The following is a 27,082-nucleotide window of genomic DNA, read 5'->3' as shown; positions in this document are numbered from 1 at the left end:
TCATATGTGCCTGTCTCCTCGACTGATCAGAAGAACTACTGTGTGTGCAGCAGGCAGCACCACAGACCAGCCAATCACTAGTGTTTCCAAATGGGTTTTGATTAATTACACAGACTCGGCTTTAATTGGTGCCAACATTGCTGCCAGAGAGCTTATGGGGAAGCAGGATGTTATGCTTTCATTCCCTTAAGTCACATAAAATCATGAAAGATGGGGGAAAGAATCACTTGTAGTTCAAAATTTATTGACCGTGCAGACCCAGAAAACACAAACATCCCCCTTTTGAATGACTCAAGCCTGTTCCCTTTGCTCTCTGAAGCTGTGCAGGGGTCTCCTCTACACCATGAAGGCCATGAGCCCCAGGCTACTGCAACGGCCATAATTTGATATACTTATAAAGCTCCCACTCTGTGCAGTGGATTCCAGGCCTCAGTTTCTAAGACAGTTTCAATTAGGCACCTACTATGGATAGAGATGCCTCCAAGTGATGGTTTCTAAGACATTTGTGTTTATGTGTCTTAGCTTATATGTTGCAGAAGTAAGACATAAACTCAGGTCTTCCTGACTCCAAGTCAGCATACTCTCTCCAAAAATAATAATAACAACATTTATTGTGTGCAGAGTGATACCAAATCTTTGATTTCCAAGATATAATTATAATCTATGTGGAAAGAGAGAAAGAGTAAGAGAGAGGGAGAGGGAGAAAGACCTAGGGGTGGCTGGGTGGTACCATAGTGCACAGAGTACTGGGACTGGAGTCAAGAAGGCCTGAGTTCAAATTTGACCTCAGACACTTACTGTGGGACCCTGGGCAAGTCACTTAACCAGTTTGCCTCAGTTTCCGAATTTGTGAAAAGGGAATAATAATAATAGCACCTACTTCCCAGGGTTGTTGTGAGGATCAAATGAGATATTTGTAAAGTGCTTAGGGCAGTGTCTGGCACATAGTAAGCACTATATAAACATTAGCAATGATGATGATAGTTGCACTGATTTAGAGTCAGGACAATCTGTGTTCAAATCATGCCTCTGATGGGTATAAGCTATGTGACCATAGGCAGGTTACTAGACTTCTCACTGCCCTGAAAACTCTCTAAACTAGAGTAAACACATAAAATTAATTGCTGGATGAAAAATAAATTGCTGAAAAAAATAAATAAATTGCTGGATCTATACAGTATAGGTGGGGAAAGTTCTTCAGACTGATGAAATCACAGGTTAGGAACAAAAAATAAAAAGTTAACTGGGGGCAGCTAGGTGGCGCAGTGGATAAAGCACCTGGATTCAGGAGGACCTGAGTTCAAATCCAGACTCAGACATTTAACACTTACTAGCTGTGTGACCCTGGGCAAGTCACTTAACCCCAGTTGCCTCACAAAAGTAAAAAAAAAAAGAAAAGGAGGCCAGGAATTTAAAAAAAAATTAACTGAACTCTGAGCTAGATGTCTCAAGATTTTAAGTCTCAACTCCGTTTGACAAATAAATCTCTTAACCTCCCAAGAATCCCAAGTAACTTTCTAAGATCCTAAGTTTCAAAGGAGTTGTTGATCTGCAGTAGGGGAGGGAGTTTCCACACTAAGAGTCCCTACAACGATGCAAACCTAGCCCCCTTGCCATCTGTTTTCTTTGGAAGTCCCTGTTCTTCTTCCAGAATCCCCCAGTTTCAGAACCATGAGCCATTCTCCAATCAATCCTGCCATTGTTCCTGGATAGGGCACATCAAACTATGTCCATGGCCTCAATCACTATCCTTGAAACTTTGGGGACCAAAATTTCTCCTCTTTGGCCACTATTCCCTTTTTGTTTATTTCCCCCATAAAAATATAAGTCCCTCAGGTCAAGGTCCTTTGCATATGTATCTCCAGTATTTAGCCCTATGCTTAGCACAGAATTTTTATTCATATGCAAAAATGAAAAAAGCTGTGACCCTGGGCAAGTCACTTAACCCCAATTGCCTCACCAAAAAAAAAAAAAAAGAAAAAAGTTACTCAATTCCTGCTTTTAAGTAGCTCATAGTTTGGGGTGGGGAGTGTGTGTGTGGGGGGGGTGGAGATGACAAGTATACACAAATGTAAAGGCTAGATCCAGACAAAGTACTCGAAAGGCAGCAGAGGGTGGGGATAGCATTAGTGCAGTTGTTAAGTATTTGACCTGGAGGCAGGAAGACCTGAATTCAAATCCTACCTGAGATGCTAGCTGTGTGACCCTAGGCAAGTCACTTCATCTTTCTCTGTCTTAGTTTCCTCCTCAGTAAAATGCGGATAATAATGAGACAATAGCTGTACTTTGCAAACCTTAAAGTACTACATAAAGGCTAGCTATTATTACTTAGGGTCAGCTGGGTAGCACAGTGGAATAAAGTATCAGGCCTGGAATAAGGAAACTCATTTTGAGTTCAACTTTGGCCTTAGACACTAGCTGTGTGACCCTGGGCAAGTCTGCCCAGTTTTCTCATCTGTAAGATCGGCTGAAGAAGGAAATGCAAACCACTCCAGTATCTTTGCCAAGAAAACCTCAAATGGGATCACAAACAGCAGGATACTACTCAACAACAACAACAACAAAATGATTACTTACTCTTGGAAAAATTGAGGACAGGAAAAGAATTGACTTTCATCTTGGTGTTGGGAATGAACCAGGGGAGCAGAGAAAGCATTTGTCCTGAGCATTTTAGGAAGGAAAAGGATGTCAATTCGCCAAGAGAGAAGAAAGAGCACACCACACTGGAAAGCCTCTTCTAGCCTAGGCCTTGTGATGGATTGGGTGTGTCCCTGTCCTCTAAGGAGCAGCCTAGCTAAATTCAGGGAGGCTCCTCATCACCAGAAGGGTGCCTCCCTAACTCCCACCCAGTTTTTGGTCACAGAAGCTCACACAACTTTCTTTTCTTTCTTTCTTTCTTTTTTTGGTGGGGCAATAAGGGTTAAATGACTTGCCCAGAGTCACACAGCTAGTAAGTGTCAAGTGCCTGAGGCCGGATTTTAACTCAGGTCCTCCTGAATCCAGGGCTGGTGCTTTATCCACTGTGCCACCTAGCTGCCCCAGCTCACACAACTTTCTACTAAGGTGTGAAGGGGTTGGGATTTATGTCAATGGTAGGAGGACCTCCCACAATGAAGTTAAAGCTCTTTGAAAAATGGATGGGATGGTAACATCACAGGAGAATATGAGCCTTAGGTAGGCTTCATGTTGGAAGGCTCTTCTGCTTCAAAAGAGCTCTCCCACCCCAAAACCTGTCACCAGTGTCTGAAATTCTAGCATTAGAGAGTCATTCCTTTAGGTTAAAGCAAACAGGTCTACATTTAATCATTCAACAGATATTATTTGAGCATGCCTATCATTTGTTCCCTGTTCATTCCTTCATTCATTCCATGAACATTTCTTCTTAGCCCTTTCTTTTCCACTGATTTCATTGTTATGGGGAACTCTTGGTCAGGAAACTCCCTCTCCCAGAGGAGATCAGCCCCTGCTCTTCAAGTGTCTTACAGGGTCTCAGAGGGTTACATGGGGACTGAAAGAGATTAAATGGCTTGTCTAGGGTCACAAGGCCAGTAGGCATCAGACCCAGGTCTCCTTGATGCTGAGGGCAGCCTTCTATTCACTTATAGCATGTGGCTTCTCCTTTTTTCTTTTTCTTTTTTTGCAGGGCAGTGAGGGTTAAGTGAAATGCCTAGAGTCACACAGATAGTGTCTGAGGCTGTATTTGAACTCAGGTCCTCCTGAATCCAGGGCCACTGCTTTATCCACCTCACCACCTAGCTGCTCCCCTACCATGTGGCTTCTCAAAAGAGTTCTTAAGCAGCTAAAATCATAGTAATGTTTACATTTATACAGTAGTTTCTGGCTGTGAAGAACTTCATCTCCATTGTTATTCCATAGTCATGCCAAGCCTGTGGGGGTAGTTAGTGAAAGAATTATTTCCCCTTTGTAGATGAGAACAGGGTCACAAATTTACAAAGGATGGAGCTAGGACCAAAATCCATATATCCCAACTCCTTGCCCTTTCCCCTTTAGCATGCTGTATTCATGCTGCACAAAATGTATTATCTTGGTGCTAGGGAAATGAGGATTAGAGACTGTGACATAAATAAGGATCACTGGAGGGAACTGGAGATGTTTATCCCAGAGAAGAGAAGACAGCGAGGATATGATAGCTAGGTTCCTAACTAGAAGCAGCACTGGGAAGCTGTAGGGAGCTACATTTCAGGTTGAGGTAAGGAAAATCTCCCTGACAACCAGAGCTATCCAGAAATGGATTGGGCTGCCCTTGAAAGGTAGTGAGCTGTCCATTACTAGAGGTCTTTGTCTGGAAACTGGATGCCTACTTATCATGGATTTTAGCAAAGAGATTCCTGCTCATGTATGGATCCGATTAGGGCAGCTAAGTGGCACAGGGATAGGGTACTGGGCCTAGAGTCAGAATGACCTGAGTTCAAATGTAGCTTCAGACACTTAATAGCTGTGTGACCCTAGGCAACTCACTTAACTCTGTTTGCCTCCTTTTCCTCCTCTGTAAAATGGCAAACCCTATCAGTATCTTAACCAAGAAAACCCCAAATGGGGTCACAACAAATCAGATAGGACTGAAACGACTGAACATAGGTCAGATTAGATCTCTCCTCACTTTCTTTCCTACCCTGAGATTCTGTAATATTAAGACTTTCTGGAGGAGGTGTCATTTGACAGTTGAGCTTATCCTTAAAAGATGGGCAGGATGCCAGTAGTCAGTAGTGATGGGCTGAGCAAAGTTGAATAAGTACAGCAAGTGATCTTGTTTGGTTTGTGGAAAGTGAGGAGAATGTTTGGAATACTTGATATCATTAACATTTTATCATATATTAGCAACAAGTAAACTAAGAACAATTTTTGATATGGGATTAACAGGAGAAAAGGGACCAGAGCATTTGGACACTGCACTGAGGTGGCAGATTGGGTGACAATATGGGGGAAGTAGATGTGGATAAGACCCAAAGGACGAGAAGCAGGTCAAGAAGAGGTGAGAAGACGCATTGTGGTGTAAAGCAAAGAGCTCTAGACTCAGTGTGAAGAAGGTGAACATTTTCATATGCAGAATAGAATAGAAAGAGGATTGCACACGAGACAGTAAATATCAATTATTGTATAGTTTGTGCTTCTTCTTAAGTACATGATAAATTCAACATATAACTTTCAGAGATATCCTACTTGTCTGTGTTTGCCTCTATTCCATTCCTTATATGCTCACCTGTATGTTTGTTGGTGGTGGCTTGTTTTGTTTTGTTTTGTTTTTTTGTGGGGCACTGAGGGGTAAGTGACTTATAGCTAGTAAGTGGCAAGTGTCTGAGGCCAGATTTGAACTCAGGTCTTCCTGAATACAGGGCCGGTACTTTATCTACTGTGCCACCTAGCTGCCCCTGTTTTATTTTTTTTTAATGCTCTAATAGCCTCCTTTTCTTTATTTTTATTTTTGGCAACCCTATCACTGAGCCTTCTCTCCCACCTAATGTCCCACTCCCTGATTAAATAAAAGAAAAATAAAATACTTATAACAAATTTATATAGTCAAAACAAATCCCCACATTGACCATGTCAAAAAATATATGTATCATTTATGTCATTCTCACCTCTCTGTCATGAGGTGAGTAGCATGCTCTAGCATCCATTCTTGAAAATGGATGGTTAGTCATTAAATTGATTAGAGTTCCTAAGTCTTTCAAAGCCATTTCTTTACAATGTTGTTTTTATTATATGAATTGTTCTCTGGATTCCACTTGCTTCATTCTGCATCAGTTCAGACAAGATTTCCCAGGATTCTCTGGAATCATCCCTTTCATTATTCCTTTTTGTTTTTTTGCAGGGCAATGAAGGTTAAGTGATTTGCCCAGAGTCACATAGCCAGTAAGTGTCAAGTGTCTGAGGCCAGATTTGAACTCAGGTCCTCCTGAATCCAGGGTCAGTTCTTTATCCACTGCACCACCTAGCTGCCCCCTGTTATTTCTTATAGCACAATAATATTCCATTACTTTCACAACACCATGATTTTTTCTGTTACTCCCCCAACTGATGGCACCTTTTTCATTTCCGGTTCTTTTCTATAAAACAAAAGTAGCTGCTACAATCTTCCTTTGATCTCTTTGTTGGTGTACGTCTACTACTGGTATTGCTGGATCAAGGTCATAATTTAATGACTTCTCAGATAGTGGGCTGAATTACTTTCCAGAACGGTTAAACCAACAATAAACTTGGGCTTATAGCTCCTCCAACAACTGTCCATTTCACCCTTTTGGATCATTTTTTGACAATTTGATTGTTGTTCTTTGTTCTGGAAGAGGACAGTGAAATCAGGTTGATGTCATGACTTGCACTGAATTAGATTTTAAGTGGGGGAGGGCTGTGCAAGGTCACCAACATCACTCTGTCCTCCAGAGCCATCTAGGTTCAGTGGGAAGATATGTATCAGGACAACTGGAGCTGGCCCCGATGCTTAAGGCAATTGGGGTTAAGTGACTTGCCCAGGGTCACACAGCTAGTAAGTGTCTGAGGTGAGATTTGAACTCAGGTCCTCCTAAATTCAAGGCTAGTGCTTTATTCACTGTGCCATCTAGATAGGTGTGAAATGGAGCCTTAGAATTGTTTTAATTTGCATTTCCCTAGTTATTACTGGATCTTCAACTCTTTTGACCTACCTTTTCTCTGAACTAATCCAAAAAGCATTTCTTATGTCATGAATTTGTGCAAGGCTCTGTGCTAAGCATTGGGGTTACAAAAACAAAGCGAGAACAAAAACAAAACCAGGGGCAGCTAGGTGGCGCAGTGGATGGAGCACCGGCCCTGGATTCAGGAGGACCTGGGTTCAAATTCAGCCTCAGACACTTGATACTTACTGGGTTTGTGATCCTGGGCAAGTCACTTAACCCCAATTGCCTCACCAAAAAACAAACAAACAAAAAAAAACCCACAAAAAACAAAACCAGTCCCTGCCTTCAAGGAGCTTACAGCCTATTGAATTTCTATTTTTAAATGGTTTCCCTGTTCTGTAGTCAATCTCTTTTCCAACCCACCCCCCCAAGTAAGCTTCCTAATGTCTCACTCTGATCATGGGATTGGTGCTGTAGGGCCCTTCCCAGGCCATCTAGCCCAAACATCTCATTTCACAAATAAACTGAGGTCCAAAGAGGTTGTAACTTTCCCAAAGTTATACAGATAGTCAGTGACAGAGGTGAGATTTGAACCCAGGTCTTCTCACACTAAAGTCGGTGATCAGTCCACTATTCCACACTTACCACTCTCTATTCAGAGAACTTTGGAGGCTATCATATTACCTACTGAATTTAAGAAATCTTTGGAATTTCCTAGAAAGGAAGTTTCATTGATGGAAAGAGTCAAGAATGGTTCAGAAAAGAATCTCAGCAATTAGAACTGTAAGAAATTTTAGATATCATCTAATTTGACTCATATTATTTTTCCCATTTTACAGATGAAGAAACTGAAGCTTAACAGAGGTAAAGTGACTTGCTCAGTGTCATGCAGCTAGTAAGTGGCTGAGGCTAGATTTGAACTCATGTCTTTCTGATACCATTGTACCACCTAGAAGCCTCCAGTAAATGGTCTACTTGGGACTTGAACCTCAGTCTTCTAAATCTATATTCAGTGTACTTTTCACTTCACCATTAGTTTACTAGTAAAGCTCCAGATGTAGAGGGACGAAAGTGGCATTAATGCCAGTAACATTCTCCTGCCTCATGGGAATCCCTTACAGACTGGAGATGCTGGGAGAGAGAATGAGTAGCAACTACCTTGGAGATCAAATCCAAGCCATACTCATAAATGCAATCTAGTGATTGGGGGCCCCTAATCCAGAGCCTAAGACACTGCCAGGAGAAGGCAGACATGAGTTAAGCATCCCAGTGGAATATCTTGGGTAATCCAGATCTCTTGGATGTCAGGTAGGGGCAGACCACAAAGGAGAAGGTGAGGGAAGGGATAGAAACAAAACGGAACTGCGAAGAGGCACTAAAGACACACTCTGCATCCTCCCACTGTCCCTCCCTCCATTCTGCCCAGGATCAGATCCTGGTTTTCCAGGACAGTTGTGTCCTATTCCCTGCCCTGAAAGCATTCACCTCTTGTCACACTCTGGTGACTTCTCCTTCTCTCAGGTAGTAGGAACATTTTACACACCATTTTCTGTGATTATAAGTTCTGAGATGCTGTGAGATGCTCTGAGTTCTTAGCAATCCTTCAGTGGCTATTGCCACATGACTCAGAGCCCAAGGCACAAGACAGTGAGAACAGTGTTGTTTGCCTGATCAGCTTCCCTCGATGGGCCCCAGGACAAGCTGGTGTTCTACTGGCCTGTGTCTCTGCTGCCTCAGTCGGATACACTTCACTGCCTAACTTGACTTGATGGCCCTGTGCAGTGGCTATTCAGGTGATGCTTCCTTTCCTAGGGTCTGTGTACTTCTAGGGATACTGGGGAAGGGACAAAAAGAAATAGACCCTTGCGGCAAAGCAACATGGGCTAGTGGAAAGAGTACTGGACTTAGATCTATGACACCGGGGTTCAAATCCCAGCTGGATGCCCAGATCCACATCTAACTAGACTCTGGGCAATTCAGTCTTTCTGAGACTCTGTGTTTGTAAAATGACAGGGTTAGACTAGATAACCTCTATGTTCCCATCTCGAATGAATGAATCATCAGTTCTCTATGGCATTTCTAAGTTTGCATAACCAGAAAGTGGCAATGCAAATGTGCAAACCCACCCCAGCCCCCCAACTTCACCAGACTGCTGCCTATTGTTGTTAAGATCCCCAAAGAGAAGGGACCAAACAGGTAGAAAAATGGTTTTTAGTACCATTCAATTCAATTCAAATCCTATCTTCTACAAGAGGCCTTTTCCTATCCCCCTTAATTCTCATGCAGCTAGGTGGCTCAGTGGATAGAGCACTAGACCAGGAGTCAGGAAGAGTTGAGCTCAAATCCAGTCTCAGACACATATGATCTATATGACTCTGGACAAGTCACCTAACCTAAATTTCCTCATCTGTAAAATGAAGAGAACAGGGGCAGCTAGATGGCGCAGTGGATAGAGCACCAGCCCTGGAGTCAGGAGTACCTGAGTTCAAATCCAGCCTCAGACACTTAACACTTACTAGCTGTGTGACCCTGGGCAAGTCACTTAATCCCAATTGCCTCACTAAAAAAACAAACAAACAAACAAAAAACGAAGAGAATAGCAGCAGCTACATCCCAGGTTTGTTGTAAGGATCAAACTCTAAAGTGTTTAGCATAGTCTGGTACATAGTAAATGCTAAACAGATGTTAGGTGTTATTATTTCCTATTTATCCTGTATGCAGTTTGTCCAGAGCTACTTGTGTGCTCTCTCCCCCATTAGCCTCAGAATTCCTCTACAGTAGAACTGTCTTTTGTCTTTTTTTTTTAATATCCCCAGTCCTTAGAACTGTGCCTGACATATAGAAGGGCCTTAATATTTATTGTCTGACTAAATTCAAGCACCTACTATGTGCAAGACTCAGCTCTGGTAAAACATGGGCAGAACAAGATACCAAACGGAGCAGGAGGAGGGATGAGATTTATAAATCAATGGGATACAAGGTAGAAAGGTACAAGGAAAGGGAGGAGGAATATTCTAGGAAAACTTGAGAGAACACTTTAAGTTGGGGCATGGATAAGGGTCAGTAAATCCATGTCATTTATAGTGGAATCTTACCTCATCACATACCATCATGTGTCTTATTTATGTCCCTTGTTTTTTAGCTATTTGCATTTGAAAGCCCCTTCCCCCTTTTCCCCAGAGTCTCCCTCTGTTTTCCCATTTGAAGTGCGCGTGTTACCATGGAAACGTCACTCTTGTGGGGCACGGCTGGTGGCGTCCACAAGTGAAGTACAAAGGCCATTTTCAGGATGTCTGGAAACCCAAGAATATGGCTCAGGAAATAGATGTCCTCATTATGGGGTAAATTTCGCAATTGCAGACACTGTGTCATGAATATAAACACACCCAGAAATAAGAGATGGAACAGATGAGAGCTTTAAGATCTTTATTGGTTCTCCCATGCCTGGATCATCCACTGAGCAGAGACAGGAGAGGAGGATTAAAATACATCATACAGTACACAGAATGGAACATCATCCAACAAGCTGGGAGGAACATCTGGAAAAATGCACAACTGGATGCCAGAATGTACTTATAAACACAAACCAACTGGATGAAATGAGAGAGGACACCTTGGGGAAATATGGGGAGATGTGATTCTGAGGGGAGTGCTGGATTGCAAGGAGGAAGACTTGGCTTCTACTTCTGGTCTCACCATTGACTTGCTGGGTGACTTTGGACAAGTCATTTCCCTGAGTGCTTTGAGACTCTGTTTCCCCACCAGTAAAATTAAACAGCTGGAATAAGTGACCTGTAAGGTCTATTCTAGCTCCATTGTTCTATCATTCAATGCATTAAATATTTTCCTTAAAAGTTGTATGAAAATCAAAGTTTTCTTAATTTAAAAAATCTTAAAATGCATCATGAGAATTTGATAAAATATTCTATAATGAATCCTTTTGTAAAGCATTTTTTTTATTTGGGGGTAGGAAGAAGGGGGGAAAGCATGCATTAGGAGTTAGAACTCCTAGATCTGACACTAATTAGCCGTTGATTTTCTTTAAAATTTATTACATAATACTTTATTTTCCCCCAATTGCATATAAAAACAATTAACATTCATTTCTTTTAAGTTTGGAGTTCCAAATTTTCTCCCTTCCTGAGAGAGTAATAATTTGATGTAGGTTATTCATGTGAAATTGTGCAAAACATATTTCCATATTAGTTATGTTTTGAAAGAAAACATAAACCAAATACACACATACACACAAACACAAAATAAAGTGAAAAATAGCATGCTTCAATCCGCATTCAGACTCTATCAGTTCTTTCTCTGGAGGCAGATAGCATTTTTCATCATTATTAGACCTTTGGAATTGTCTTGGATCATTGTATTGCTAAGAGAAGCAAAGTCTCTCACAGCTGATCATCACACAATGTTACTGTGTATAATGCTCTCCTGGTTCTGCTCATTTCACTCAGCATCAGTCCACTTAAGTCTTTTCAGTTTTTTCTGAAATCTACCTGCTCTTCATTTCTTACAGCACAATAGTATTCCATTACAAGCATATACAACAACTTGTTTAGCCATTCCCCAATTGATGGGGATCCCCTCAATTTCCAATTCTTTGCCACCACAAAAGAACTGCTATAAATATTTTTGTACAAATAGCACCTTTTCCATTTTTTTCTCTTTGGGATACAGACCTAGTAGTGGTATTGCTGATCAAAGGGTATAATTTGGGCATAATTCCAAATTGCTTTTCAGAATAGTTGAATCAGTTCACAACTCCACCAACAGTGCATGTGTCCCAGTTTTCCCACATCCCCTCCAACATTGATCATTTTCCTTTTCTGTTATACTAACAATCTTATAATCTTATAAGCATACAATCTTACAATCTTATAAGCATAAGATGGTATTTTAATTTTCATTTCTATAATCAACAGGGATTTAAAACATTTTTTTGTATGACTAGTTTTGATTTCTTTGTCTGAAACCTGTCTGTTCATATCCTTTGACCATTTATCAATTGGGGAATGACTTGTATTTTTATAAATCTGACTCAGTTCCCTATATATTTGAGAAATAAGGCCTTTATCTGAGACACTTTCTGTAAACTTTTGTCTCAACCAGCTTTAGATTCATGAGAAGTAAGTTTTCTTCTCTGAATTACATATTTTTTGCTCAGGGTAGGATTAGATGACCTATAAAGTCCCTTCTAGCATCAACATTTTAGGAGAAGCTCTGATCATGTTTAATAAATCCTAATTGTCATACCTTACATCTACTTAAAAGAAGATACACCTACACAGAATAGGCCTACATCTTCTGTGATATGACAAATAGCATTTTTTAAAGTGTCATAGAAGCCAATGGAACAGATTTTAAGGCAGTTTGAGAAAATTACAGGAAACTAACAATTTCTGAAGATGATGAAAGAGAAGCAGAGAGAAAATAGTAGAATTAAATTCCTCTCTACTAATCTGATGGCTAATGCTCCTTCATGAAAACCACTTACCCAATGCAGAATTAGTACACTCTACCTACCACCTAACATTTCATTATTTAAAGGATATGATTTCTTCTCAGTGTGGGCCCTCCCACCACCCACAGAGATGGCATCCTTTCTATACCTTATGTCTTCAGAAACTGCCGCATACATCATGTGCGTGTATATATACATAAACTGCTGCCAACCTGGTCCATTAGTTGGTCAACGAGCATTGCTTACTGTGTGTCAGGCACTGTGCTAAGTGCTGGGAATACAAATACAAGCTCCCTAGAGGAATTTACATTCTAATAGTAGAAGGCAACACATAAAAGGGGTGGTAGGGTGATAGGACTCTCTGGACTGAGCTAGGCTGGTCCTTGGACAAAAGACATATAGTCCATCATTGGCCTATATTCAAAGCCCTTCTAGCTTTGCCAGATGAGCCAGAGGTTCTGTTCCCCCGAGAGTCAAGGGCCCCTTCCACACTGCATAGAGATACCACCAGTCTAATATGGTAAACCATAAATTTGTCTTTTTTCCTGACATTTGGCACAGTCCAATGGAAGACAAGTTGTTTCCTTTCACAAAACCTGTTTATCTCAGCTTTCCTTCCCCAAGACTCAGACACCTGCTTAAGCTCGTATTCTAGCCAAGCGATTCTCACATTCTCAGTTTCCTTTACTGCACATTTTTCAGGCTGGATCTAACACCTGCCAAGTGGCCCCACTTCAGGACTCGAGGCCATTTGGCCAGCATTAAGACATTACCACCCTGATTAATCTGCAAAGGATCAAACATAAAACTACCCTGTGACAACATCTTTTGGCTTCTTGGGCACAGACCAGTTGGTGGCATCATAAGTGGGAAGAGAACCAAAAAAGAGATGCTGAGGCAAAGGCAGTTTTGTTCTGAGACATCCAAGGACTTTGGGGTAGATCCAACAACAGGGCTGTGGTGCTTCTTACTATTCCTGCTTTCTTTTATTTTGGTAGCTCCAGGTAAGACACAAGATCAGGCCAGGTCTCTGTAATCAAAAAGAAATGGAAAACTGGGGCTGTCGCCTGATTCACTTAAAATTCACATCTGCCCCTGTAATTGACTTTGGCCCACTATATTTTTGCACTTATTAAAATTATGTGGAACTCAGATAACCAAAAAAGATGGCTGAATGAATGATTCGTGACTCACTCCTTAGAAACAAGGTGTCTTCTCTGTATGCTTTTTATCTTTGTTTTCCTTTTCTTCTTTTTTTTCCCGTCTTATTTACCTAATAAACATTGTAAAAGGCAGGAATGATAATATGCTTTTCAAGGGAGAGATTTATATTGTATCTTCTATCTCCTCTAGCCCTACAGCACTATGTGATGCACATAGTGAACCTTTCAAGAACAAAGGACACCAACCAACCAACAGAATAAATAAAAAAACCATAAATTGATAAAGTATAGTAGTGGTGTCATCAGGCTATTCTCCAGAGAAGCAAAATTACTAATAACTTTTTTAAAAAACCCAGAATCACAGAATATGAGAGTTGGAAAGGACCTTAGTGGTCATCTTAATCCAATTTATACATGAAAGGAATCCCCTACTACTTGACAAGTGACATACAGCCTCTTTGAAGAGCTACAAGGTGGGGAAATCTTTGCTATCTCTGTCTGATGGTTTCAGATTTATGTTCTTTCTTCCCTATTGTGGAAATTTATTTTGATTTGGGGACCCTACCTTTGGGCTGAGATTAGAAAGCCTTAGGCCCTCAGGTCTCTTCTGTGTGGGAGGCGCTGGTGCCCCTCCCCCTCTGCTTCAGCTGAGCCAAAAAGCCCTGTGGGCTGTACAAGATGCCAGGTCAGACAGCTGGGGGGAGGGAGCCCTAGCTCCCTCCGCTCTGAGCGGATCTATCTGAGAGATCCTGGGCTTGTCCAGGCCGGGCTCTGGCGTAGCCCATGCCAAGGTCCCAGGCGCAGCAGGGGCATGGGCCCCTGGAGCCCTGGGTGTGGTATGCACGGGAGGCTCAAGCACCTCCCCCCCACCACCACCAGCCGCAGCCCTGGCTGGCGGATTAGCTTGGTGTGTATGGGGTTGCAAAAAGCCCCGAGATTTGAGTGGAGAGCAAGAAGATATATATAGACCTGGGAGTTAGACGTGTGTGTGTGTGTGGGGGGGCTGACAAGATTAGAGGGGCGGCAAAGGCAGCAGAGGGCAGACTGATGGAGCAGACAGACAGAACAGGAGGCAGCAGAGAGCACAGAAGCAGTCAGCACAGGGTACAGGTTGGAGAAAGTGAAGATTAAGAGAACAGAAGGACACTGGAGCACTAGGAGAACAGAAGGAGAGGTCTGTGAGAGAGAAACATAGGGGTTCAGCAGTGGCAGTATGAGAGGAAAGTCAGACAGCTAGGGGGATCCACAAAGTGAAAGGGGGCTTGGAGTTAGTGAAAGGAGCTGAGTAGTGAAAGTGGAACATACCCTAAGGCAAGAGGCTGCAATGGCCCTTATTGTATTAAAAAAAAGTTCCAGGTGCAGAAGGTGGAAATAGATGCCACAGTCACGTTGTACATTTTTCCTGTATTCTTAATTTTACATTGTATCTCATAAATAAACCCTCTGCTGTTAAAATGGAAGAGGCTTCTTAATCTTTTGCTTATCAATTTTGGGAGTGAAGCAGTGTGGTGGAACTTTATAAATGGCCCATATTAAGTTAATAGCAGTCAGCCAGTTAGTCAAAAGTCCCAGAATAAGTACCGCAGTCAGATTAGTCCCCCCAAATTAGCCCCAGTAAGTCAAAAATATTTCCACACTATTAGACTATAATCTCCTTAAAGGAAGGGATCTTCACTCCTCCCCTACCCCCAATTAGCTGGTTGGTTGGTTGTTGTCCTTTGTTCTTGAAGAGGATCAAAGTGACATCACTATGTTAGAGTCAAGGTACAGTATGTCTAACTGTGGCTGATCAGACCAGTAGGAGCTTGGAAGGCTCTACCCCAGGTCAGGCGCAAATAGTCCATGTTATTATCCCATGTTAGCACATAAGTAAGGAGAAGGACTGTACCTTTGATTTTTTTTTAAGTTCATTTATTCATTCATTTATTTATTTATTTATTTACTCATTTACTTATTCATCTATCTATCTATCATCTATCTATCATCTATCTATCTATCATCTATCTATCATCTATCCATCATCTCTTTATCTATCTATCTATCCATCTATCTATCTATCTATCTATCTATCTATCTATCTATCATCTATCTGTAAGGTCTAAAATTCTACCTGTGATGTCTAAAATCTAATGAGTAGTTGCCTTAAATTAGAAATGTATAGCACCAATCTTTGGGCATTAAATATTTATTAAAGTATATTAGGGGTTAGTAAAGAGAAACATGTGGATAAAGAATGAGATCTATCTGCTCTCCCTATTCTGCCTGCCCCTGCCACCACCACACCAAAATCCCAGATGAAAAGAAAAAGATCCAGCAAGCCAGCCTCAACTTCCTACTTCCTATCTCTCTCCCCAAAAGGGGAGGTCCTTCAAGCTGATTGGTTGAGAGTGGTCTCCTGTTGATGGCACAGTCCATAGCCTCTGAGAACAACACCCCACTCAGGGCCAGCCAGGTGTGGTCTCAATTTAATCATTCTTAAGTAGGTTCTCAGTCAGTTTCTCAGTCTCACCCAATTCAATCAATTCTAAACCAATCTTCAGGTGGGACCCCTGGGCATCTGCCAAATCCCATTATTTTATCATATATCTATCTATCTATCCATCTATCTATCTATCTATGCATCCGTCCATTTATTTATTTATTTTTGCAGGACAATGAGGGTTAAGTAACTTGTCCAGGGTCACACAGCTACTAAGTGTCAAATATCTGAGGCAGGATTTGAACTCAGGTCTGAATCCAGGGCTGGTGTTTTATCTACTGCACCACCTAGCTGCCCCTGTACCTTTGATTTGATTGGCATATGGCACTCCCAGATGAGAGAACTCCTTCTACCAGTGGGAGCCAGTATTTCTCTGCAATAGTTTTAGAGAGTCACCTAGAACATTGAGAGGTCCAGTGACTTGCCAAGGGTCACACAGCCATGTGTCAGAGGCATGACCTGAACCCTGGTCTTCCTGGATTATATTCTTCCCCTAGGCCATGCTGCTTCTGACATACAGGAACTTAATAAATGTTTGTTAAATTAAAATGTATTTCATACATGTATTTTGTGTTTTAATAGTAAAGATTCTATAAAATTAACATCACTATCATGTTTCACATGAAAACAAAAGTTTGAGTTAGTTTATGCTTTGGGTAGATCACTTCCTTTCTTTGGTTTTTTTCATCTTTGAAATGGCAGGATTGGACTGGATGGTCTATAAGATACCTCCTGGCACACAAGTTCAACAACTATATAAATTGTGATAAAAACAAAGATGATTCACCATTGTTTTTCAAAATGGTGCTCACATTGTCATAACAAGGCTTTAACCTGGATAGTTGCCCTTCCAAAACTGTGTCACAAACTTGCTAAAATTTTGGACTAAAATAATACAGTTTTAGAACAGGGAAGGGTCTGAGAATATAAAATATCAGAGCTGCAAGGAACCTTTCAGAAATCAAACCCTTCATTTTACAGATGGGGAAACAGGCTCAAAGGAGGGAAGGGACTTGGCCAAGATCAGAAAGCTAGCCCATGGCAAGACCAGAACTTGAATCTGGGTCACTATCCTTTATAAGGATCCTGGAGTTGGGTTTATGCTGACTAAGGATATTTTCTAGTTTATAGAATTTCTCTGCAGGACTTAAAAATTCTTCTGAGAGTATAGCTGCAACTGAACTGCCTAAAGAATTCCCTTGCCTTGGGCAAATCAATGAAGCTCACTAGGCTTCATCTTATTCCTTGATAAAAGAAGTTAGACTGAGGCTCTTTGCAATTCTAAATTCTCTAAGGATCTTAAATCATTGAGCATATTTTCTAATCTGTCAAATGGGTAGAAACAATTCCTGTCCTACCTTCCTCACAGACATGCAAGCTAGGCTAATTACTGCATCCAAAAAATGGGATAGCAAGGCCTGAGGTTAGTTTTACTCAGAAAAAAAAAGTATGTATTATGTCAGTATCACTGAGGTTTTAAAATGTCCGCCTTTCCCTTGAGTAAAAAGTCTTGCAATAGTAACATTTTCCAAAGTGAGTACATTCGTCTTTCTGATTCACGACAGGAAACATAGTTAACTCCTACTTTCTCTTGGGAAACCAGTACTCCAGCTACTGGCAGAACTGAAACTGAGGGATTGGGGTGGGGAGTGGGGGGGCAGGAATATTTGTACAAAGGGATGGAGACAGCGAACCCGGCCTACCCAAAGGACAACATGGACATTAGCTCTTTTTTTACAGGAACAGCAATACTGTTCAAAGAACAACAGTGTGGGGGCAGCTAGGTGGCGCAGTGGATAAAGCACTGGCCCTGAATTCAGGAGTACCTGAGTTCAAATCCAGCCTCAGACACTTGACACTTACTAGCTGTGTGACCCTGGGCAAGTCACTTAACCCTCATTGCCTTGCAAAAAAAAAAAAAAAAAAGAAACAAAGAACAACGGTGAATGACCAAGTTATTTTAAGTAATACTCAAATCAAGGACCTATAAAGAAAGGTGCTCTCCACCCCCAGAGAAAAAACCGATCATAGAAGTATGCATAGTATGCTCTTACATACATTAATATTTTTATATTTAGAATTTTATTTTCCCAAGTTATGTGTAAAATACAAATTTTGACATCAATTTTTTTTTTTTTGGTGAGGCAATTGGGGTTAAGTGACTTGCCCAGGGTCACACAGCTAGTAAGTGGTAAGTGTCCGAGGCCGGATTTGAACTCAGGTACTCCTGAATCCAGGGCTGGTGCTTTATCCACTGCGCCATCTAGCTGCCCCTGACATCAATTTTTAAAAAACTTTGTGATCCAAATTCCCTTCCTCCCTCCCTCCCCACTCCCCCCAAGCTCAAGCAATTCAATATAAGCTATACATGAGCAGTCATGTAAAACATTTCCACATTAGCCAGGTCTCTTACATACATTAAAATAGCTGTATCAAATGGTGGCCTTCTCTAGGGTAGGGTGAGGAGGGAGGGAAGGAGGGAGAGAGACCATTGGGAACTTAAAATGTAATAAAAATAATTTAGACTAAATTAAAAAATAAGTCAGGGTGGTGTTAAGTGGGAAGCACAAAAGCAGGCCATTTGATTAGGTGAAGTGGTGCCTATGGGTCAAAGCATGTATAGGGGCATGCCAGCGCTGGGATAGGGGTGGGTACAATTCAGTAACTAAGTAATAAGTACTTGAGTAATTCGGGAAGCCTGTAAGATATTGTGATTTTTAAAAATTTAGATAGACATGATCTGCTTTCAATTTGAGAATGCCACTCTATAGACAAGCAGATCTGGATGCATGGTAGTGATGATAACATTCTCCAAGAATGGAAGGTGAACTGGGGTCCTTGATTTATATGAGATCTTTGAGGAGGCTAAAAGACAGTAGTATGTTCTAGACCAATAGCAGCAAACTCTAATAGAAAAGAATCTCTGCAGCTAAATATTGACTTAGAAAACCACAAATTAACATTAGGGATGTTGTACCTTATTTTTATTTATTTTGTTAAGCATTTCCCAATTACATTTTTTTTTTAATTTTTTAAAAAATTTTTTGGTTGGGCAATGAGGGTTAAGTGACTTGCCCAGGGTCATACAGCTAGTAAGTGTCAAGTATCTGAGGCTGGATTTAAACTCAGGTCCTCCTGAATCCAGGGCCAGTGCTCTGTGCCACCTAGCTGCCCCCACCAATTACATTTTAATCTGGTTCAGGCAGAACTCAGGAGTTTTGCAGCCCATGCCCCAGTGTGACACCTCTGGTCTGGATCACCTGTGTACCTGAAGGGTGCTTACTCTGTGCAGACATAAAAATCTGATGCTTTAAGAAATAAAGTTGGCTGTGTAAAGTAGAGACAGGACTATATGGTATAGTAAGGAAAACAGGATATTGAATCTGAGGGTTTAAAATCCTAACATAGGTTTGGATCTTAGTTCAAATTTTGATGCTGCCATTTATTACTTAGTCATTTTGCATGAATCACTGAATCTCTCCAAATCTCAGTAAAATGACATGGTCAAATCATATTACATATAATGTCTAAAACCTATGAAATGTCAGACTGAAGATTTAGGTCTTGGGTTCACTCGGGAAACATTTTAAGTTGTTTAAAAAAGGAAATAATATCAAATGTGGTAGTGTTAGGTCATGTTTTTATAAATGTTAAATTATTTTAAATCTGTTAACATAAAATACATTTGATTTCTAAAAAAATTTGAACCTCTGTGGCATCTACAAATTTGATAAGCACACCATCTGTGTCTTTATCTAACTCTGCAGAGAAAATGATTAAAAGGGACGTTAAGGATTGTAGTCACTAAACCTGGAGTTGGTGAAAGGAGCACTTAGAACCTTGGAAGGTAACTAACTGGGCCCTGCTACCTGCAGGTAAGCTTTTGTGAAACCAGTGGAGGCAATGGATAAGAGGCTCGAAGTGAAAAGTCCCAAGTCCAGTCCTGCAGTGTTAGAGCTGTGTGCAATGCAAGGAGACTGTTTCTTCCAGGCAAGGAAAAGTCTGGCTGCATTCCTCTCCGTGGTGGTGAGCTCCGTGCCCAGCCAGAGAGGGTTTTCCTTGCCAGAGGGTTTTGGCCTTGCCTGAAAATAATGGCTAATGCCACCCACAAAGGAGCCACATGGAACCAAAGAAGGCACAGCAACAACCAAGAAGCACCACCTGCTAAGGCCCCTATGGCTCTGCCACTGGGACCACGTGGACAAAATGATCTGCTGAGACACTGACATATGTAGTTGCTGGGAAGGAACCAGAGGAGTGAGGAGCCAGCCACTCAGAGGGCAATGCCTGACGCAGACTGCTGGGAGTCATCAGTGAGGGAGGCCCTGCTTACTGGCACATACTAGAAGCAGAGCCTTATTCAGTATTGTGACTGAGATGTTCTCTACATGTTTGGGAGAGAGCTGCTCACAGAATGGTATATTTTTTCTTTCAGTAGAACCTTCCTTCCTTAATTTTGTGGTCTGTACACTTGCAAAGGGAGTTGATATTAGCATACGGGGTAGGATCAGGCAGTGATTGAGTTTCTGGATGGGGACTGACCCAGAAAAGTGAGAAACTGACAACCCAAAGGGAACCTGGATCCTGCTCATTGTTAGAAAGTGACAAAATTGCTGCAAGTTAAATCCTTTTCGTTCTTGGGAGACAAAAGAATCTCGTTCCCTTGGTCACAAATTGCTGAAAACAGGAATCGAAGAGATAGGATTTAAGGATTTCATGGTATTGAGGTGCTTTGAGGTATGAATGGTCCCAGCAAATCTAAGCCCGATCTTTTTTTTCTGAACCTCAAAAAAATGCCTCTTCTGCTGTCTCAACCTGGCACTTCTCTCAGGCCCTGCTGGGCTACCACCCCTGGGGTTTATTTATCCTGGAATATCCCTCTGCAAGGCCCACACAACTCCCCCCCTCCCCCACATTGGTGAGTCATTCGTGAAGCCTCCATTTTGTGTAGGGCCCCAAGCCAGTCTGCTTTCTTTCTCCTCCTAGCCCAGCTCCAAAATTTCTGGACTTTTCCTCATTTTCTCCTTCCCCCCTTTTCACTTCCATTTATGTGCTGTCTTACTGCATTAGGATGTAAGCTCCCAGGGGGTAAGAGCTATCTTTTCTTTTTGCTCGTAGACCGGACATATAATAAATCTTCTGCTTGCTTTTTTTCTTCCTTCCTTTTCACATTCTCTACAGGGTGCTCCTCTTCCATAAACATAACTTAAATGGCTGGTAATTATTAAAATGTGAGCTACATGCCTAGGGAATCAGGCATGTCATCTAAAATTTTTATCCCCTCCGCTAATTGCTACCTGACACAGAGGAGATACTTAATCAACACTTGTTTAATTCACATTACGTTGTGTTTTTTTTTTCCCTTAAGGGATTTAATCGTTCCATGAAGTAAGCTGCCCAAAGGTCACCTTTCATGAAGACTAGCTCTGGAACTCTGGACAAGTCAAAACTTCTATGTACCTCAGGACCCCCTAGAACTTAATGAAGACAGGCTTCGTTCTGCATCAGTAGTGGTTCTTCTACATTTGACACTGAAAAAATTCTGTTTGTCCCATATCTGAAATGTGGCAGGATATTATACTGTCCAAATGCCTTTCCTCCTCCAAACTACTCACACTCTGGATCTCCCTATTTGTTAAAAGTACAGTCATTCTTCCATTAATAACCCTGACCTAAAAACCCAAATTCATCTTTGACTTTTCCTGATAAACAAATATTTATTCAGTTCCAAAGTCTTGTAGATACTTGCATGTAAATACATACAAAAGTACATCTCAGGGGGCAGCTAGGTGGCACAGTGGATAGAGCACCAGCCCTGGAGTCAGGAGTACCTAAGTTCAAATCCAGCCTCAAACACTTGACACTTACTAGCTGTGTGACCCTGGGCAAGTCACTTAACCCCATTTGCCTCACCAAGAAAAAAAAAAAGTACATCTCACCTGTCCATTACCACTGCTCCCCTTCTAATCTGGGTCCTCATCATCTCTGTATTGTGAGGGAATTCTAAACAGTCTCCCAGTTTCCAGTTCATCCTAATTTATTTTCCTCAAACACCATTTTCACGCTCACACTCAAAAAAAAAAAAAAAGTCCCATACATCCCTAATGCTTACAGGACAAAGTGTGGTATTCAAAGCTCTCTACACTATGACCTCTATGTAAGTCTCTGATACAATCTCCAACTACACAAACCTTCTACTATAGCCAAATGTTCTATTACTTCTTCCCTATGCAAACAATTTGCATTTCCACCTCCTTAACTGCTGAGTTATGTTGGCCCCTATCTGGAGTAACCTTTCTGCTCAACTTTACTTGTCATTGCCACCCTTACTTCCAAGCTCGGCCCAAATTCCACCTTTTCTATGAATCCTTAAGGATCTATTCATCTTACCTTTAAAAAACAAGGTGGGGGAGGCACAGCGAATAAGGGAGAAAAGGAATTTTAATTGGGGAAGTAAAAGAACAAAGAAATCCCCTCTCAACCAGGGAGATAAACCTTGGGGAGTCATAGTTCCAGATAAGGAAGGAAAACTTTTTTTCCTCTTGTTTTAATTTTTATTTATTTTTGTAAGTTTTTTTATTCATTTTCAACTTAAATACAAATAAAGAGAAAAAAGAACACTCCCCTGTACACAGCATAACATAAGAGGATTCAGTATAAAACAATGAATTTCCATTTCAAGAAAACCTGTATAATAGACTACCTTGTTTTTGAAGCTGCCCAGCTTTTCTTTGCTTCCTTGTACATTTTCTTTTGTTCTTTGCTGTGTACTTTTTAACCCTTTTTTGAAATATTATATCAAGATTCTTTTTTTTAAATCATAATTTTCAGGTCATCTGACTGTTTTTGTATTATTTCTCCTTCATTTGTTCCTCAGATCCATTGTTTTTCTAATGAGATATTTCACATTCTCTTCTATTTTTTCAGGAAAGCATTTATTTAAAAGTTAATTGCATCCCCGGAATTAGGGCTAAAAGACCTGTCACTAAGGCCATGTGGCAGATTATCTCAGTTACCTTTTTCTCAAAAACACCTGCACTGCCTGCTTATTTTTTAGGCAGTTTGGACAGCCCTTGGGTTTTGGCCAGGGCTGGGATGGCAATGATCTCCATGGATAGTTCTCCTGTTTTGGGATGCCAAGGGAGCTGCTAATATGGTGATCCTGAATCAAGGAATTGAAGCAGACCTACTGGCAATTTGATGCCCAGAACAGAATGGTCTGTAGTGGAGGGGGCAGATCTCAGGGGCTGGGAATTATTGGTGTTGAACAGGGATGTAAAGGATGAAAGTTTGAGGTCCAGCTCATTGGGACTACTGCATTCTGATTAGTTAGTTTTTGCATGTAAATTGTAACCCTTGAGTAATGGGACCAATGATGAAAAAGGGGAGGGTCCATTCCCATTAGGGACTAGGATATAAAACAGGGCCTTCGAGCCCCCTTTCTTGGCACCCACTAGTTGCACACTAGGGTGCCTCCTCAAAAGAAGGAAATAAAAGAGCCTTTGTCACATTTTTGCTGAGAACCCAAGAATTATTAAGAAGAGGATTGTTTTCCCTCACAGCAATGAATTCCTGGCAATTAAAATAATGAGGATAAACTAGGAAACAAGCATTTAATAAGCACCTGCCGTGTCCTGTTCGATACTAAGTACTACTCCAATAGATTCTTTAATTATGTGAACTGATAAGAGGATATTCTCAATTATATCTTCCACTGACATTAGAAGTCCAGGGACACCACCTGTTGCTTAACCACAAAGTTAGAGTAAGTCTCCAAAGCTATATTGTCAGTAGCAGTCAATTCTCCCCCTTCTCATAGGGAGATACCCAGAAGGGACAATAGTTAAGGTTAGCTAGGCATTTCCTTCAACTGTTGCCTTTCCCTTCCAAAGCTAATAAGAGCAAAGCATTTTCCTAGGCAGGTCAGGGTACAGGGTTCTCATGCTAAATAATATCTAGATTCTCCAGTCATGACATATTGAGAAGGTAATGCAATGTTTCTCAGCTTTCAAATATTGATTAAGCTCGATTAGCTTGCATGGCCTCAATATATCAGTTAGATTATATGGGTATCCTGACAGCTGGTATAGCTGGAAAAACAGCTCTCTGCCCTGATTCTTATGGGCTCACTTGGCCACTCACTGATTTATAGGGACATAGGAGTAGATGAAATTCTAGGCAGAGATAAGACCGTGTTTGTGAGAACATTTTTATAATGGAGGATGAGCTAGGTGACACAATGGATAGAGCACTGGCCCTAGAAACAGGAGGACCTGAGTTCAAATCCAGCCTCAGACTCTTATTACCTGGGTGACCCCAGGTAAATCACTTAACCTTGTCTGCCTAAGTTCCTCATCTGTAAAATGAGCTGGAGAAGGAAACAGCAACCCCCTCCAGTATCTCTGCCAAGAAAAATTCCAAATGGGGTCATGGAGAGAGGGACAAGACTTGACAACAAAAGAGCCCATGTGAGGCAGATGACACATATTATAAGATTAAACATTTCCCATTTTGCAGATCCTGCCTGGAATGCTTCCTCTTAAAAACAACAACAACAAAATTTTCCCCCTAAACATCCTATTTTTGGTCTGTGTCAACTCCATATTTCCTAGGATTAAATTTTTCTTCCCTTCAAGCAAAGTAGAAGCCTAGGCAACTGTTGACCTGATGCTCCAATATTTACTTATTTATTTTTGTTTTTGTTTTTTCGGGGCAATGGGGGTTAAGTGACTTGCCCAGGGTCACACAGCTAGTAAGTGTCAAGTGTCTGAGGCCGGATTTGAACTCAGATACTCCTGAATCCAGGGCCAGTGCTTTATCCAGTGCACCACCTAGCCGCCCCAAATGAAGTTGGACTAGATGAACTTTTTTTTTTTTTTTAGTGAGGCAATTGGGGTTAAGTGACTTGCCCAGGGTCACACAGCTAGTAAGTGTTAAGTGTCTGAGGCCGGATTTGAACTCAGGTACTCCTGACTCCAGGGCCGGTGCTCTATCCACTGCACCATCTAGCTGCCCCTCCAATATTTATTAAGACTAAACACTTTGCTCTTTAAGGGGCAGATCTAGAAGACAAAACAATATTGGTTAATGAACACAGTCTTCGGGGGAGGGGGGAATTCCCACAGAAATAAAAAGAATTAAGATGGCAGGAACTAAGACTGACTTTTACATTTATATGGACTCTACATAACATTGGCAGTGGTCTCGGGAACCAGGAAAGATGATGGCAAAGCACACAAAACATAAACTGAGTAGTGATGCAATGGTAGTCTAGTAAGCAAAAGTGATCTAGTGTATTGTACACAAATATCAGAGGGGCTGTGCCCACCTGGACATCCAAACGCCATTAAAATAAACAACAACCAGGAGATCAATGCAAATGTGGGAGCAGAAGAAGGCACAGTCAAATAGTCAGGCAAAAATGTATAATCAGGAAGTTCCACAGGACCTGAGGGAGCAGGAAGGAGAGAATAAAGACCAGGAACCAGAATCGGGACACAACTAAGGAATTACTTTGCGCTACTAAGGAAGTTTCAGATAACCTTTCTGTTCTTCTTACCATGGCAATAACCAATGGGGGGGGGGGGGCTCCCTGGTGATGATTTCCACAGCTGGCTTTCTGAGGAGTGAATGAGGAAGGGTGGAGGAGGAGGCCGTTCCCTGACACAATCCCGCAGGACAACCTGTGTTCCAGAAGCAGGAACATTCTTTCTCGACGATGCATCATTTAGTTCAGCTTCCCCTGAGCCCTCAGAAGAAACATCAGGCTTTTGCTGCTTTTCTTAATCCCTCAAAAAGTCTGGCACAATCTTTACAGACACTTTCTTCATCCTTAAGTTTTCTTTCAGAATGAGTCTGACCGTTTCCTTATCCCACTGCAACTCTTCAGCCATTGTTCTCACAGTGAAGCAGCAATCTGAATCAAATCTCTGACTTTTTCAATATTTTCTTTGGTCCTGTGAGTGATAGGACGATCACTTCTTGCATCATCCCCAACATCTTCCCTACCTCCTTTAAACCTTTGAAGCCAGTCAAAAATCCTTGCTCTTGACATGACTTCATTCCCATAAGCTTCTTTTGACATGTTGAGGGCCTTACTTGCTGATTTCATTTCACACAAAATTTGATACTGATCCTTTGCACTAAATATGGGTCACTCATTTCATGGGAGACACCTTTTCTATTCACTCTAAGAAGGAAGAAAACAAGCATTTTTTAAAAAGTGCTTACTATATGCCAGGCACTGTGCTACAGAGGTCCCAGCAAAACACATTGAATGGTCAATTTCATTAAATTGGCTGCGTCGAGCTGGAATTCAGAATCCTGTAATCCCTGCGTTGGAAAGATGTACCGAGGGCATCTAATCCGCTTGTTTCTAGAGCAGAAACCTCCTCTACAGGATTCCCTAACGGATTCAAAGTGTATCCAACTGAAGACCTCCAACGATGAGGTGGAAGGTGAAGGGCGAGGGAGAAGGTGAGAAGGGGAGTTTCAGTGTGTCCCCAGGCAGCCCAGACTGCAAGCAGTTCCATTTCCATTTTTTCTTCCCTGCTTAAGTTATAGTCACACTGTCCAGATTCCCTTATGGTCTCTTCCTCAGTGGGGTGACAACGGACCCTTGCAAGCTGTGATATCAGCCAAACTGAGTTCGCAATTCCAACATCTAGGTGAGCCCCTGGTTAAATTCTCATGCACTTACAAAATTACAAGGAAGAAAGCTAGCTGGAGAGGGAAAGCTTGACAAGTCGCTCCAGGGTTTATCCGCAGAACGCTCGCATGCCCTGCAACCTACAGATAGCTCCAGCTAAGTTGTTGGGGCAGGTGCGTGCTCTCCCAGACCACCCGCCCGAGACCAGCCTGTGCGCACGCGCACCGTGCGGGCTCTGGTCCCGTATCACGCTCAGACTTATTCCCTCAACCCGGCTCCGGAGCATGCGCAATCGTGCAGGGAGACGAGGCCGGAATGCATCATGGGAAGGGGTCTTCAAGAGTTGGGTCATGACAACCTCCGGGAACAGTTAGGTTTCCCATCTTCAGCTCCTGGACCCTTGAAATCCAAACAACGCCAGGCGCTTCCCTCCCTCCCACCAACCTCCCTCTAACGGAGCGGAGGCTTCTGCTGAAAAGGAAGAGCGGGCGACCATGCAAAGTCCTAAGCTTTATGCAATTGGACTTCGTCTTCAGCTTCCCGCGTCCAGGGCGCGGAGGGATTGGGGCGGGGGGCGGGGAGGGGTGTATGTGTTCTTCGCTCAGCCATTGGCTCTTGTGCCACAGGGGCGGGACGTGCAGTGAGGGAACCTGCAGAAAGAGCGAGTGCGCAGGTGCGGAGGGCAGGGCTCAGATAGAGGGGTGGGCG

General features: G+C 41.9%; 1 protein-coding gene across 1 annotated transcript; it reads right to left on the bottom strand.

Moving 5' to 3' along the window:
* Window positions 1-26,571, bottom strand: GVQW3 (GVQW motif containing 3). Its single transcript, XM_043993704.1, is given in 4 exon segments — window positions 1-259; window positions 25,432-25,648; window positions 25,651-25,836; window positions 25,839-26,571. Coding segments are annotated over 4 exon segments (762 nt in total). The 5' UTR covers window positions 25,939-26,571.
* Window positions 26,572-27,082: the final 511 nt, after the last annotated feature.

The sequence above is a fragment of the Dromiciops gliroides genome, chromosome 3 (assembly GCF_019393635.1).
Source record: "Dromiciops gliroides isolate mDroGli1 chromosome 3, mDroGli1.pri, whole genome shotgun sequence".
NCBI lineage: Eukaryota > Metazoa > Chordata > Mammalia > Microbiotheria > Microbiotheriidae > Dromiciops > Dromiciops gliroides.
The sequence above is the reverse complement of the archived record's forward strand: the minus strand, read 5'-3'. Positions and strand labels throughout refer to the sequence as shown.